General features: G+C 34.3%; 1 protein-coding gene across 1 annotated transcript; it reads right to left on the bottom strand.

Annotated features, from left to right (window-relative positions):
- Positions 1-165: 165 nt before the first annotated feature.
- On the bottom strand, positions 166-12,815 carry LOC128161191 (protocadherin-like wing polarity protein stan). The gene is made up of 16 exons (XM_052824420.1): positions 12,569-12,815; positions 10,307-10,381; positions 10,025-10,192; positions 9,716-9,788; positions 9,039-9,217; positions 6,724-6,897; positions 6,300-6,421; positions 5,887-6,055; positions 4,674-4,832; positions 4,304-4,441; positions 3,589-3,720; positions 2,777-2,959; positions 2,134-2,330; positions 1,100-1,839; positions 792-976; positions 166-551 (listed from the first exon to the last, which is right to left on the bottom strand). Exons 1-16 carry the CDS (start codon positions 12,639-12,641, stop codon positions 274-276), a joined length of 3,045 nt encoding a protein of 1,014 aa, XP_052680380.1. The 5' UTR covers positions 12,642-12,815; the 3' UTR covers positions 166-273.
- Positions 12,816-14,097: the final 1,282 nt, after the last annotated feature.

The following is a 14,097-nucleotide window of genomic DNA, read 5'->3' as shown; positions in this document are numbered from 1 at the left end:
GTAAACTTACTGTATGAGAATCAGAGCTAAAGACGAGATTGTTGGAAGATTAAATGAAACTTCATAATTTGTGAGTGGTTCCATACAATACCAAACGTTCTTAAGTATTTGGTTAAAAACTTTCGTTGTTTTTTTTTTCAAGAGACTCTTATAGACACTGAACGCATAGGCCGTTGTTCACTCTTTACTCTGGACATAATTAATACTTTTCGTGTGTGTAAGTATAACATTACAAAGTAAATAATATTCAACATTAATAGTATACGTCAAACATTATACGTATTCATTTGTCATATCTGTCCAGAACTCGTATGTCTTTCTCTCTTGTGGTCTATTCTGTGCATCAAATTCAATGTAGCCCCTGTCCCCAATGAACGTGCTCTGGTCAGCACCTGAATAATCACGTGACAAGAGAGTGAATGTGTCAGCGGTGGGTGAGGAGTATGACGGGGGAGGACTGTACGGCTTTGCGGGAATTGGAATGGATCTTTTAGAATCCCGGTTTTGTGTAGGTTGAGGTCTTTCTCTGTAAACTGGTGATGATAAATCAGCTGCGAAAGTAATAAAATGCATTTGTATTAATGATTGATTTAAAACTGCCGATTTTGCTGTTGTTATTATAAACTAATATGTTACTTTATTAACATTCCCCAGGTGGAAACCTGAGAAAAAAAGATTACAAACAAGCAAAAAATTCAGAAACTACTGGTTTTCATTCTATACCTAATTTCGCATAAACAGTTTCACCGTTTTATATCAAGCAAGGTTCGTATAATATGAAAATGATGTACCTCTCTCTTCAGCAGGGGTTCGAACCCTTGTCCAATGCTTTATTTCCGGTTTTGGAGCCGATCTTTCTTTGGCAGGTTTTGGTTTCATAGGTGGTTCTTTAGGCTTGGGTTTTTCCATCGGCAGGGCTTTCGGTTTTGGTAACACTACCTGGACAGGTTTAGGTCGCCAAATTTTCTTCCGTTTACTTGCAATTCAATTTGATATTTGCATAATTACCTCTTTTTATAAAAAAATTACTATTAAAAATTTTAGCAACGTGTTTTCTTCAATCAAAATCAGGTATATCTGATAACCAAAAACTACTCACCAGCAATCACACTTCGGTTTCCTGCATTTGCAATCCACAACACACTTATAGCAGAAGACGCCGAAGAAGATCATAGAGAGGAGTCCACTTACCAACGCCGGTATGAACCAGGCCATATCAGTGGACTTATCCAAAAAGTAATACGGACGATCGACATAGCTTGGGGCTATCGTTGTAGCGTACCTTGGTACGGTTACGACAACAGGGACTGATGCAGAGCTACCTGCTTGATCGGTGGCGGTTAGGCTTAAAGTAAACGTTGCCGCGGTATCATAGAGATCGGTGACGTTCTTCACGTAGATGCTGCCATTTTGGAGGACGTCGAACCGGTCATTGGGAGCCAAGGAGTAGGAGTATTTCCCGTGACCGTGAGAGGAGAGGTCCTGGTCAGCAGCTTGGATGGTCTGTACAATTTGTCCGGTTATTTCGTAAGATTGGACAGTCAGACTGTAGCTTGCTTGTGCGAAGGCCGGAGTGAATTCATTGTCATGGCGGACATGGAGCGTTAAGGTACAGTTGTCGCTTAGACCGTCAGCATCTGTGACCGTCACGGTACAGTTCACTTCGCTCGGTGACACCCCGTCGTCCAGGTTGTAGTCCCCTTGAAAGCTAATTGTTCCGGTAGAAGATGATATGGAAAACCGGTTTGTATCGCTACCACAGTCCAAAGAGTACGTCTTTGTATCTGCACTGTCAGGATCGGACACTTCGTACCTGATGGTCGGGAAGCTACTGCCACCCTAAGAAAATTACAAAACAGATTATATAAGGAATGACAAAATATTTTTGAAAATTTACTATAAAATTTAATAAATATTTTTTTTTTACTAAAAAAAAAAAATTAATAACTTTCCTTAATAAATCACCCCGAAATAAAAAAAAGTTGTTTTGATTTGCATTTAAACATCTTTTGGCACCATTAGTTAGTTTAATACGTTTGAAATGTAACGTAACTCCATACATCGCCAGCAACAAAATATGCTACTGCTCTTAATTACGATGCAATATGTTTATTTTCTGCCTTAAACACATACCGCTCCCTCAGTCCGTGAACTTGAGTAATGGGTCTGAGAGAACACAGGATGCTCGTTCACGTTCTGAATCTGAACAGACAGATGGTCCGTGTCGTACCACTTCCCATCAGTCACCGTGATGTACATCAGGAAAGATGGCGGACTGGGGAGAACCTCGTAGTTGATGTTGTCTGAGCTAGACGTGTATACTAAGCCAGCTAGAACAAAGAAGCAGGGTTACAGTAACTTCAAGTTACTCTGGTAACGTAGAGTCAAGATTTTGCCAGCTGGAACATTGCTTAGGCTTAAATCTTTTTCATTTATAGCACCTATAGATGGTATTGTTTGAGATTTATAATTCAAGTATTTAAACGGGTATTGATTTATAAAATAGTCTATTTCAATGAAAATATTAACGGACATATTCTATATAATGAACTTTTTGAAATAGCATTTAACTACTAACAGTAAATTCATACTTTATTCACAAGGCACTAAACCCAAGTCACGGTCAACTATTGTGCTTAAGCTAGACTACTCTACTGAGTATGTCAGACCAAGTTAATATTTGGATCAATGAATTTAATAATTGCTATGAACAAATAAAAAACGATAAATTTTCACATCAACACCTTAAAAGTTAGTACTTGTAACGGTACCGTACTTGAACTGTTCACTGTGAAATATTGAGCGGCCCATTCTTTATCAAAGGACGCTCGGAACACCTTTGGATCGGACGAGTCTGTATCGTTGGCGAAGGCTTGGAATACGGATGTAGCTAGTGGTAGGTTTTCCAATACATTAATGGAATCGGGGAGATTGGTTAAAACCGGGTCATTATTGATATCTACAATCATTTGAAAAAGCTTAGTATGTATTTGCAAAATGGATATTTCATTTAAAGGAAAATTAAAGCCATAATGCAAAATGTTTTATTCCAAAATTATACGGTTGATTTAGCTTAATTTTATATTTACAATATTTTTCTTTTTCACATATAACTCGTTTTTCAATCCCACTTAAGACCGCAAAAGCATTTTACTTTAAACAAATTCTTTTGTCAAGAGAAAAACAATAAAAAATTACTTCGGTTTTTATGTACAGTATTTCTTCACTCACAGTAGTACAATATGACTACAAACATCACATAACTCTTGGGTTTTGAAATTTTCATTGATTTGCTAATAATTTAATTTTGGTTGTAACGCGCTTTCTGATTGGCTAAAAAATTATTTTATATCGTATAAAGAATGTTGCCTACGTCATAGTCAGACTAACGTCAAAAACATATCAATACGCCTGACGTTACATTTGAATTTTGTACAATTTTACGTCATTTTAAAGGTCAAATGACCGTTTTAATCTACAAAGAGGAGGGAAAAAAAATTAAATTATAAGCAATGAATTCAATATTAATTAGTTTTATATCGTATAAAACAAATAAATATTGAATTCATTCCTTAACTGTAATCTTACTAGTTATTGTGACGTCAATAGTACTCGGTCCCACGGTATTCCATCCGTCTGAGACTATGACGTTAATGTTATATCCCGCCGTCGTGTGTCGCAACAGACGATCGGTTAAAACCACTTTTCCAGTGTAGCCATCTACAGATTGAATGACACGAAAATGCCTGATCAAAAATTGATCGAAAGTTTACATATACATGTTACTAGTATTAAAGGCTTCCAATCTAAATTGGTGCACAGGAAAACAAAATTATTCACCAAAAAGTCAACATGACAGCAAGTCGCCTCTAACATAAGCTCTTTGTCTCGACCAGAAGTGACTAAACTTAAAAAGTACACTTGTTTTAAATTATACTTTCGTATTTCAGTTCAGTTAAATTAATAGAAAAACATTTCTTTTTAAAAAAAATATTTTCGTCTCTGCATAAAACAAACTAGCAAATTACGGTTGAGATAAAACGTACCAAAATGGCGGAAGTTGCTTGCCTTTTTATGAATTAGGATGCAGATTACTTCTAATAATCGAGTTATTATACACTGAATAAGATGGGAATTACATGTACCTACGTTTATTTCAGACGAATGAATAGTGAAATTAACTAAATCATGTTAATTTCAATTATTAAAAAATCACAAAAGTGTAATGTACCATAATTATCTATACACATTTTCGACGACATTTAATTTATATCACAGTTTATTTGTAGAATATGTTACTTACTATTGAGTATATCGAATGGACAGCCAGTCGGGGTGCAGGATAAAGAATACGTCAATTGTGTACTGTCGGAGTCAGTCGTACTCACAGTAAATATGACGTCACTTGCTTTGGCTGTCAACGCATCAATTGACACAACCCCTTCGAAAATAGAAGAATAGAAACACACACGGGTCTGATAAAAAAACCCACCCTGTTTATTCCGATTGAACAACTAAATATATTCAAAAATGCATAAATTTTAACATTAATTTTCTTAGTAAACTAGTTTTATTTTTAATTTGAAAATTAATCGAAAATACCTTCAACGTATTAACAAAAGATAAGAAAATCTTTTATTAGTTTTATGAGTTACATAAGTTATTGTGCTCACAGTTTGTATTGTCAATGGTCGGGTCGTTGTTTTCGATGACGTTTACTGTGTACGTCCCGGTAGCTGTGGCTGTTCCGTCTTCACATTCTATGGACAGGCTGTAACTTGATGTTTTGGTGTAGTTCAGCTGCGGCCAGTCTATCAGGTACACCCCGTAAGCTGAACAAAGAGAGATGACTCTTATAGGTATATAAAATGGCTGACCGATGCCGACAACTTTTCCCATAAAACCCGATTTCACAAACTTTAACCGTATTATTATTATTTTGTGAAGGAAAACTTTTTAGTTTGAAAATTCACTTCAACTTTAATCCTTTATTTGTTCTTTTTTCAGGATAAATAAAAATTTAATGTAACGTTTGCTGTGTGTATTTTACTATAGAAATGAAATTGATAGGAGAGTTAGCTTTGTTTCATATTTAATAAAAAAAAATTCAAACAAATATAAGAGGGCGTGGAAGGGTCTTTTTTAAAGATAATTCTCAATGGTTACCGACAGCCTCTCTTAAAATGAATCTAATTTAGACGGATTAGCTATTTGATCTGACGAATTAGGATTTGTTCGGACAAACAGGTTTTTTGTTCGACCAAATAAGTTGTTTGTTTGTACGAATAAGTTACTTGTATGGACGGATAAGTTATTTGTTCGTACGAATTAGGAATTTTTCAGACGAATTAGTTTACGAGTTCATGCTCAGATCCATAAACTTTCCGGGGGGGGGGGGGGGGGGGGGGGGCTGGTCTGAGAGATGTTTGTGTTTGCTAAGGGAGCCCCCCCCCCCAGATTTGCCCATGGAGATGCCCACTCTAGCCAACGCAGGTGTTTTCTTTGGTTACTATAAGAAAATTCACGCTATGCCAGGACAAATAATATAACTTCCATCTTTTACCGACATGAAAAAGTGTGATGGATTTAACAGCTTACATTCTGGCAGCAAAATATGTCAGATATTGTATTAAAAATCGATTAATTAAAAAAAAAAAATATTTGTAACATGTAATTCAATAACAGTACACAAACTGATATCTTAATCTTGTTCCCTACTTAAATGAAAATTAAAATAATTAACAATTATCAGGTTCAATTCACTGACAAAATGCCTATGAAACATGAAACCACATATATTCAAATCAGATCGTGAACATGAAATTCTACACCATAAAAAGTTGAACATTTCAAGTGTCAGTCTTGATTTCGAGATAATTTATTTACTTGGGTTGGCAGTGTTCACTTGCTTGACAATAAATGGGACGTTCGAGGTGGTCAGCGTGCACGTGTACCCATCATGCAATTCGGTCACAGTCAAATCCAGCAACTTCCGCTCAGCAGTTTCGTCTTCCTTCACAGTTCCGTTGCTGGGCAGATTGTCTATCGTTAGCGCCTATAAAACATATACTTGGTCTCTCATTCAGTTTAACAATTAAGGTTCAAACAATGGGTATATTTGATTCTGTCTTGTAAATACACAATTATACTTAGAACATTCTCTTTAAATGGTTTTAACTTTGAAAGAGAGGTTTTTGGTGCACTAAAATTCTTGGCCAGATCTGTGCTAGTTAGAGTGTTTTTTTTTCCTCATGAGCCCAAGATATTTTGGGTTCGGCGGATTATGATATACAATTTACCGTATTAGGCGCTGTTAACGTCACGGTTCCGGTTTGAGTCAGACGACAATCGTCATAAACTTTGACCTCCATGACGTAAGAGGCCTGGTTCGGTATATCAGACTGTGTTGTTACAATCTGTTCTAGAATGTTGAAAAAACACTGATTGATGCACAAACATGTAGAAGTCAAATGATCTCGATGATTACAAGTATATGGACTCGATATCCAGCGATGTATTCATTTATCATGTAATATTTTTCATAAGTACATGACTCTACGAAACATATATTATGCAAGAGTTATTTGACTGGAGTTTTGAAATTATACCAATAACGCTAACACATGCATTTTTTTTTTGTTTAAGGCATCATATTACACTGTACACGTAGTCCGCCATTTGAAAAAAAAATTAAGATTATAAATTGAATAAAATTATATTTACTGTTATTAATATCGAGGCTGAAAAAAGAGTTGTCTGTGGACACCATTTCCATGGTGAGTGTATCCTGGGGGTCGGCGTCCGTCACCGTAAACACGTATACTGCGGCACCGGAAGCTGTAGATTCCGGAACCGTCACAGTAACGGAAGTCCCGAATGAAAATTGGGGAGTGTTACCTGTGTCAAAGACAAATAATCTTATTCCATGCAACAGAATTTAAAGTAGGCCTATAGATAATTTATGTGAAATATTCATTATTTTGATTTAAATAGACTACAGTGATGTAAGTATTAAAATTATTCATTTTAGATTATGACTTTTTGAAACGGTAATATTCTGGTTTATCTTCGTAGGCGTGTTCAGTTTAAACAACTTACTAGTATACAATGTATCTTTATTTAGATTTTCGTCCGCAATTTAATTAAAAGAAAGGTGATTAATTTGACGATGCAGTGCGGTGAATATATGAGATAGGGGTCCAAATATACCATTAAATATGGAAATGATAAACTAGCAACTCTCATTAGATTTATAGCTATTTGTGCTGTATTTGACGCTATTTTCGTTTTGCTGGAATGCAGACCCAAAGTTTGTCAGTGTGATAAGCTGTACATCAAAGAAAACATTGTGACATAACGCAACCGACAGATTATTTATAGGTGTTAATTGAGGACTTAGGTTATTCAATGAGAAATATTCATTTCACCCTCTCGCAAAAGGCTATTTTCTTATGCATATTTATAAATGAATAACGTATGTGTAGATTTGCCCATGTGCGGGGAAAAAAATCGAGAGAAACAGCATGAGGGAAGAGGTATGATAGCAGGTTTGTTTACAAAAATAAAAAGTGAAAACAGATTTATTTATTATTTATTTCTTCAGAACAATAAACGTTAACTATATTAATAGACATTTAGACCATTATTTTCACAACTAATCAGATAATTAATGAAATACATGTCAAACGTCGACCCAAAACAGTTCTTATATCTATCTTTCTTTTTTGCTCCGAATAACAACATGCCGACCATGTTTTCGCGTTGATTTCTAGTTTACATTCTTTAAAATCTTGCGACATCACGTGATCATGAATATTTCAAACTGAATATTACAAACAGTCCGGTCCGGATTAAAAATAAATAAATAGAAACTATGTTCAATACTAGCTTTTAAATATATTTGAATTTAACTGTATTTAGTGCAGAAAGTTAATGCTTGTAGCTTGGTGAAAAATCACACACATTTCTTTCTTTAAAATCGGTGAAAAATACGGCAAATACATGTATATAGCTTAAAGTATTATATCAACCTGGATAATTTGGTTTTGATTCTGTTCCGTCCAAATTACAAAAAAAAAGAAATCATTTAAAAGTACAAAGGTACGAGTGCCAAATGCATTTGAATAGAAATCACAAAGCAAGTGATAAAGGAATGACATGTTATTGACATGTTTTGAATTCTATTCAATGCATTGTTTTTGGGTGAAAATAGAAACAATGAAATGCCGCAAAATCTCATCCAAAGTTTGAAAGTAGATCATTAAAGTTCTTGGTTATTTGACTTGACGTAACAGTCTGCATCGGGCATTGGTATTACGTAGAACAATTGGATTTGGATGACATTTTGTACATGTACATGCTTTGTTGTTTTGTTTATTTTGATTATTTTTGGGCGGGGTGAATATTATTTCTACTTTCATGGCATTATTGTTATCTCAAATCGTTTATTATTAGCTTTTTAGGGGTTGTTTATTTAAATATACAAGGGCGCTTTTATTGTCTGGGGGAAAACTCCAGACTGATTAATGATATTCTGGGGCGCTTTTTCCCCCTAAAAAGGGATCCATACCAGGCCAATTTTTCCGGTGGAAAAAACTACGAGGGGGGGGGGGGTTAAGTTACATCACCGGTGGAAGACATGTATTGCTTCTGCAATACTATTGTAATGGTTAGTTTTATATACATATACATGTACTGCTTAATGGTATATCGATAAATTAAAAACAATTTCTTTTGTTTTTTTCGGTTCTTTTTTATATGACTATTTTTTTTTAAAATGTTTACAACTCATATGGGGTCTTTGCAAATTACATGTACCTTGCAGTACCTGAAAATTCTACGGCAGAATTTTGTGACCATTTAGTAGGCAAAAACAATTAAGAGCAAAGTTCCGAGGTTCAATAAGCGAACAAGACAGAACAAAAACTCACGAGTTAAAACGCAGTATTGGCTGATACATGTACATGTCTCTTTAATTAAAAAAAAAAAACCATGAAACACACTCTGAAACTACTTATCAAGCTATATAATCAGCTTACCTTGTTTTACGATCGCCCTGATGGCGTATTGACGATTACTTCCGGAAGTCTGCGGACCAGTGGTGCTCCAGTCTACGAGGTCGCCGGCAGTTCTGTCTCCGAGACTGGTTTTTCTTCTGTTTAGAATCGGGTAACTATTTCCGGTATTATATGAAATCATTTCTGTCGTACTTGTGTACCTGAATATCATCAACAACCATTTATTTTTCTTAAACACGATGCAAAGGTTAATGGTTTTGCCAAACAGGATTGTGTCCCATTAAGAAAACTGGATGGTGAACTAACTTACATGTACCATCAAATCTACCCAATATTTTGAAATATCTTTTGTTTATTTGTAAACTATTATTTAGCAAAGAAAAGATCCATATAAAGCACCTTTTATATTTGAGATATTTTTATATAGAGCTCTTTGTCTAAAGGAGATTGATACAGTCTGAATTTGGCCACGAGTATCGAGCCTTCTTAAATTACGAAACTCAATTCAACTTCATGTAATTTGCTAGCCTATAAGACTATCTGATATATCTATGTAAAATATATCTGCTCACTAAAAATGAGAAAAGTTAAAAAAAAAAGCTAGTCTGTATAAAAAAAGAAAAAATCCTCAACAAATTTTATTTGTTATATATATTAAATGTCTTGATATACGACTGATTTCGTTTAGGGTTACTTACCATCCTACATAGTCCCCAGGTTTAACACTGATGGAATTGGTGGACGGAACTGTGTATAGGTATTCTCCAGTACCTGGAAAATATTGCAGATATATTTCCATCCTAAATGTTTCGTCAAGCTACCTTACATGTACTTAAAGTCTTTATGAGTTCAATAACAATGTCGATTTATTCTTTAAAATGTTGAATAGTTATAATATAAGTCTTACAATCCATCACAATTTTAAATTTGTTAATAAAATTTTATAACTTTGTTATTACGTTCAAATCAAACAGGTTTATTTATTTTTGTTTATCAAATATTCTTACTTCCACGGTTTATCACATTTTCTCCCACTAACATGTACTCGTTCGCAGAATTTTTCCTCCAGATTTGACATTCTAAATTCCCGGTTCGGAATGCATAAAATTCCCATTTGTTCACAATACCACAGCACGGGACTTGGTAGTTTGGGTCTTCTATTAGGTACCCGACATCTGTCATTACAAAAACAATAAAAGTTAATATTTTTTCAAAGTTATTTAAAAATAACAAATTTTAAACACGCCGCAAAATGGTCATGGGAAACGTGATAACAGAATCGTTTTTACCTGTTCCGGATCCAACGGAATTTTGGAAGGAATTTGGATCAGATTCACCAACTGTGGTTTCGGAAGTTCCACATACTTAGGAGGTTAAAAGATCAAGAACGAAAATGATTATAATAATTAATTAAACAAATAAATATACTTTCATTCATTGAAAACCTGAGGCACCCATCTTATAGTTCTTACGTACATTACTTTGAAGTTTTACAAGCAAACCGCAGTTTACTATGAAAACGCGATATGCATGATAAGATCAATGAATTTGCAAACCACTTTACAATTTACCATCTTGTAATTTTTTTAAAATTGTGAGAAACTGCGATTTTATATAATTTTGTTCGGGATCGGTTCAAACTTATGATTTTTCAATTTTACTTAAATTTCACAATTCCGTTTCAATTCCTTGGTAAAATATAATTGTAAGGTGATTGCTTAACGTGAGTGACAGTTAATAAGTTGGTTGTCCGAGTAGCGCAGTGGATAATGAAATCTCTTTTAACCGCTGCGACCCGAGTGCAATCCCCGTGATCGACAGTATTGTATGTGAAAGGCTATCATAATGGTGTTCGCCCGCTTCGGTTTTTTCCGTACACTCTGGCTTTTTCCCACACCAATGACCCCCCCGCGCTAACATCCGTCCCAACGAAAGACATTAATATAAGTGGTAGAACTTGTCTATCAATCGTTGTAAAAAATATACCGGTAATTCAGTTACAGTTAATCAGTTTTCCGCGTTCTGTTAAAAAATACAAAAAAAAAAAAAAAAAAAAAATCATATCAAACCAAGGAGCCGATTTTGGTCTCTTTCTTGTGTAATTATATTTCAAAAAACGATTCTTTACGGATCCATCAAATAATATATTGATGTATTGAACCACCTTAATATCTCGCAGTTACAAAAAATTCAGATTATTAAGAATAAAAATTTGTATTGTCATGTTCATATTTTGATTCTCAATAATATGATTTTTCTTTGCACCCTTTTTGTAAAAATCATTGCATTACGTAATTTCAGTGGACTTTAAGTTTTGATCAATCGTAAAATACAGTTAAAGCGTTAACTGTAAGCGTATGTTGTGTCTATATATGTTCAACGGACATATATCACCATATTGTCTAATAATATTAAATATAATTTATTGGACCCTTGACATTACGATTTAACGCAATTAACACAATTCTGTACTTCATGTACCATTATATATATAGTGCCTGTTTGGGAAGGTAACAGTTGAAATTGACACCCCGAGGAAACCATTGTCAACCGACGCGAAGCGGAGGTTGACAATGGTTTTCGAGAGGTGTCAATTTCAACTGTTATCCTCCCAAACAGGCACTATTCATTTTATTATACTGAATGTCTTAATTTAAGAGAATGTTTTTATTGCTTTCATATAGAAATGACGTGAATTCTACGGCGAACCGTACGCGCATAATTTACGCGCATGTAACAATTCGTTGTGTTACCCATTGCTAAGTGTGTTGCTAACGCTGAGGGTAATAGAACGGATTATCAACTGCGTCTAAACCAATCAGAGTTCAGTATTTAACATGAAAGTATAATAAACCAATCAGATTTCAGTATTTAACATGAAAGTATAATAATGTATTTTAATGGTTTGAGAGAATAAGCAAACTGAATAAGAGTCTTTAAAAAAAGAATTTTCCCGCGAAACCATATCCATATTCTATTGAAATAAATTATCGTGATATTTTCAATTACATTTTAATAGCTTGAACCTTTGTAAACAGCATTAGCCTTAATTGTTTTAAATTGTTGATTTTTGATAATCTTCAAATGCACTTTATCCGGTACCTCTCATAATGCAGACATTTAATTGATTCAAAAGGCAACGAAACTTTTTCTGTTAAATTTTAGTTGACCCTATGGCTCTCAAAATAATAGTGCTTTTTAAAAGTAAAGAGGTCTTAATGACACTTTGTGTATTATGACCCCTGCAGCACAATTTTATGGATTAATTCTGGTCTAATAATACGCACACAGATAATACTTCACGCACGCTAAAGGTTAAAAATGTGTATAACGTATATAAGCCGATTTTCTAAATGAGCCTTCGCGAAATGTGATACAATCAATTAATCATTAACTAGAGAGAGAGAGAGAGAGAGAGAGAGAGAGAGAGAGAGAGAGAGAGAGAGAGAGAGAGAGAGAGAGAGAGAGAGAGAGAGAGAGAGAGAGAGAGAGAGAGAAAGAGAGAGAGAGAGAGATGCACATGCGGTCAGTAATTAAACATTGATACTTACTTGTTGAATGAGTTATTGGCAAAATGTTAAGTAGAAATAAACAAGAAATAAAACATCTCGTCTTAACATCCATAGAAGATCTATCAATCTTTCATAGATTCAGAATTATCCACAAACGTTTCAATTTGGTAACGTTTATAAAAATTTAATTTACATAAAGCGTCCATAATCTTCATTTAGAAGTATCAATTTGGAAGAAAAAATGTAAGATTTTGAAATCTAACGCATTTTAGTTCTTCTATTGTTTTATATGTGCGCCGTGGTCAACTTCGCTTCACTGCGAATGAAAGGAAATCGATAAGATTCGACTGTTTTATTTCAACTGACTAGTTCTTTATCTTCTGAGTTCTTAGTTGTCAGTCAGGGCGACAGTGCATGAGAAGTGTCCTCTATCTAAATCTATTCTATCTAGTTTTGAAGAAACTCAATCCCACGTGGTCCAATTGTTTATATTGATAGGACTGATTAGATCTTTTTTTCTTTCCTTTTTTTTTTCTATTGAGTCTGTCAAGTGAATGAGCAAAGTGATTGTCTATTCAAATATTAGTGCATGCGCATCAACAAATTAAAAAGAACATTTTTAATGGAACAATGAATGCTCGTATTAACTTAAATAGTTTAACAAAGTGGTGGCAAATGTCGTAAATCTTCATTTAGCACTAATTTATATAAAGACGAAGTGAATTAAAATAAATGTCGGAGGTATGCACTACCAAATACGAAAAACACCAAAAACCTAAAATAGGTGCAAGATAATCAAAAGAAGTATAAAAGTCAGTTTTGATGTTTTAAAAAATCCACAAACCTCTTTATTTACGACAGTTTAAAAAGTCAACACGCATTTTAATTTTCAAAATTGTGTATTTTAAAAATGCTGACATGGATAGATAAATATTTCTCCAACATGAAAATAAAAATATCCTAGCTATTTTCAGTTTCATGTGAGAGAATTTTTATTGTCATGATCACATTCATAGCAACATTGGAATAATGGGTTCAATCAAAATAATATTTAATGTTACTTTAAACCAAATTTTCGCGACCACTCTATTTCGCGATTTACCGGAGATAAACTTGTTCGCAACGACTATTTTTCGCGATCACGCTTTATCCACACCCGTCTTGATACAACACCCATACGGCAAAGAGTAGTTCGCGGTGAGTAATATTCACTACGTGCATTTCGCGAATATTTCTATTACGCGAATTAAAGTTGCTTTACGGTATATGAAATAATTTTATCTGTTCATTGACATAAACTCCTAAAAATAAATTCTCTATTAAACATTGCAAATGTCAGCCTTTATGTATAACCAACCGGTGACCTGTCTTAAAAGAAATACATCACAAGATGAAGATGTGCCTAACGTGTGAAATGAATTAATGTGGACTGAACAACTGAATGTGGACTGAGGGTTCTGGAAACTTTACTAGAATGGTACATGTAACACCCTGCCATGCAGTCAGCCGTAAGTAAACATTCAGCACTTTTTCAGCTGACTGAATGGCATGAAAAAACAAAACACATC

The sequence above is a fragment of the Crassostrea angulata genome, chromosome 1 (genome assembly GCF_025612915.1).
Source record: "Crassostrea angulata isolate pt1a10 chromosome 1, ASM2561291v2, whole genome shotgun sequence".
Taxonomy (NCBI): Eukaryota; Metazoa; Mollusca; class Bivalvia; order Ostreida; family Ostreidae; genus Magallana; species Magallana angulata.
This window is presented reverse-complemented; position numbering and strand designations above follow the sequence as displayed.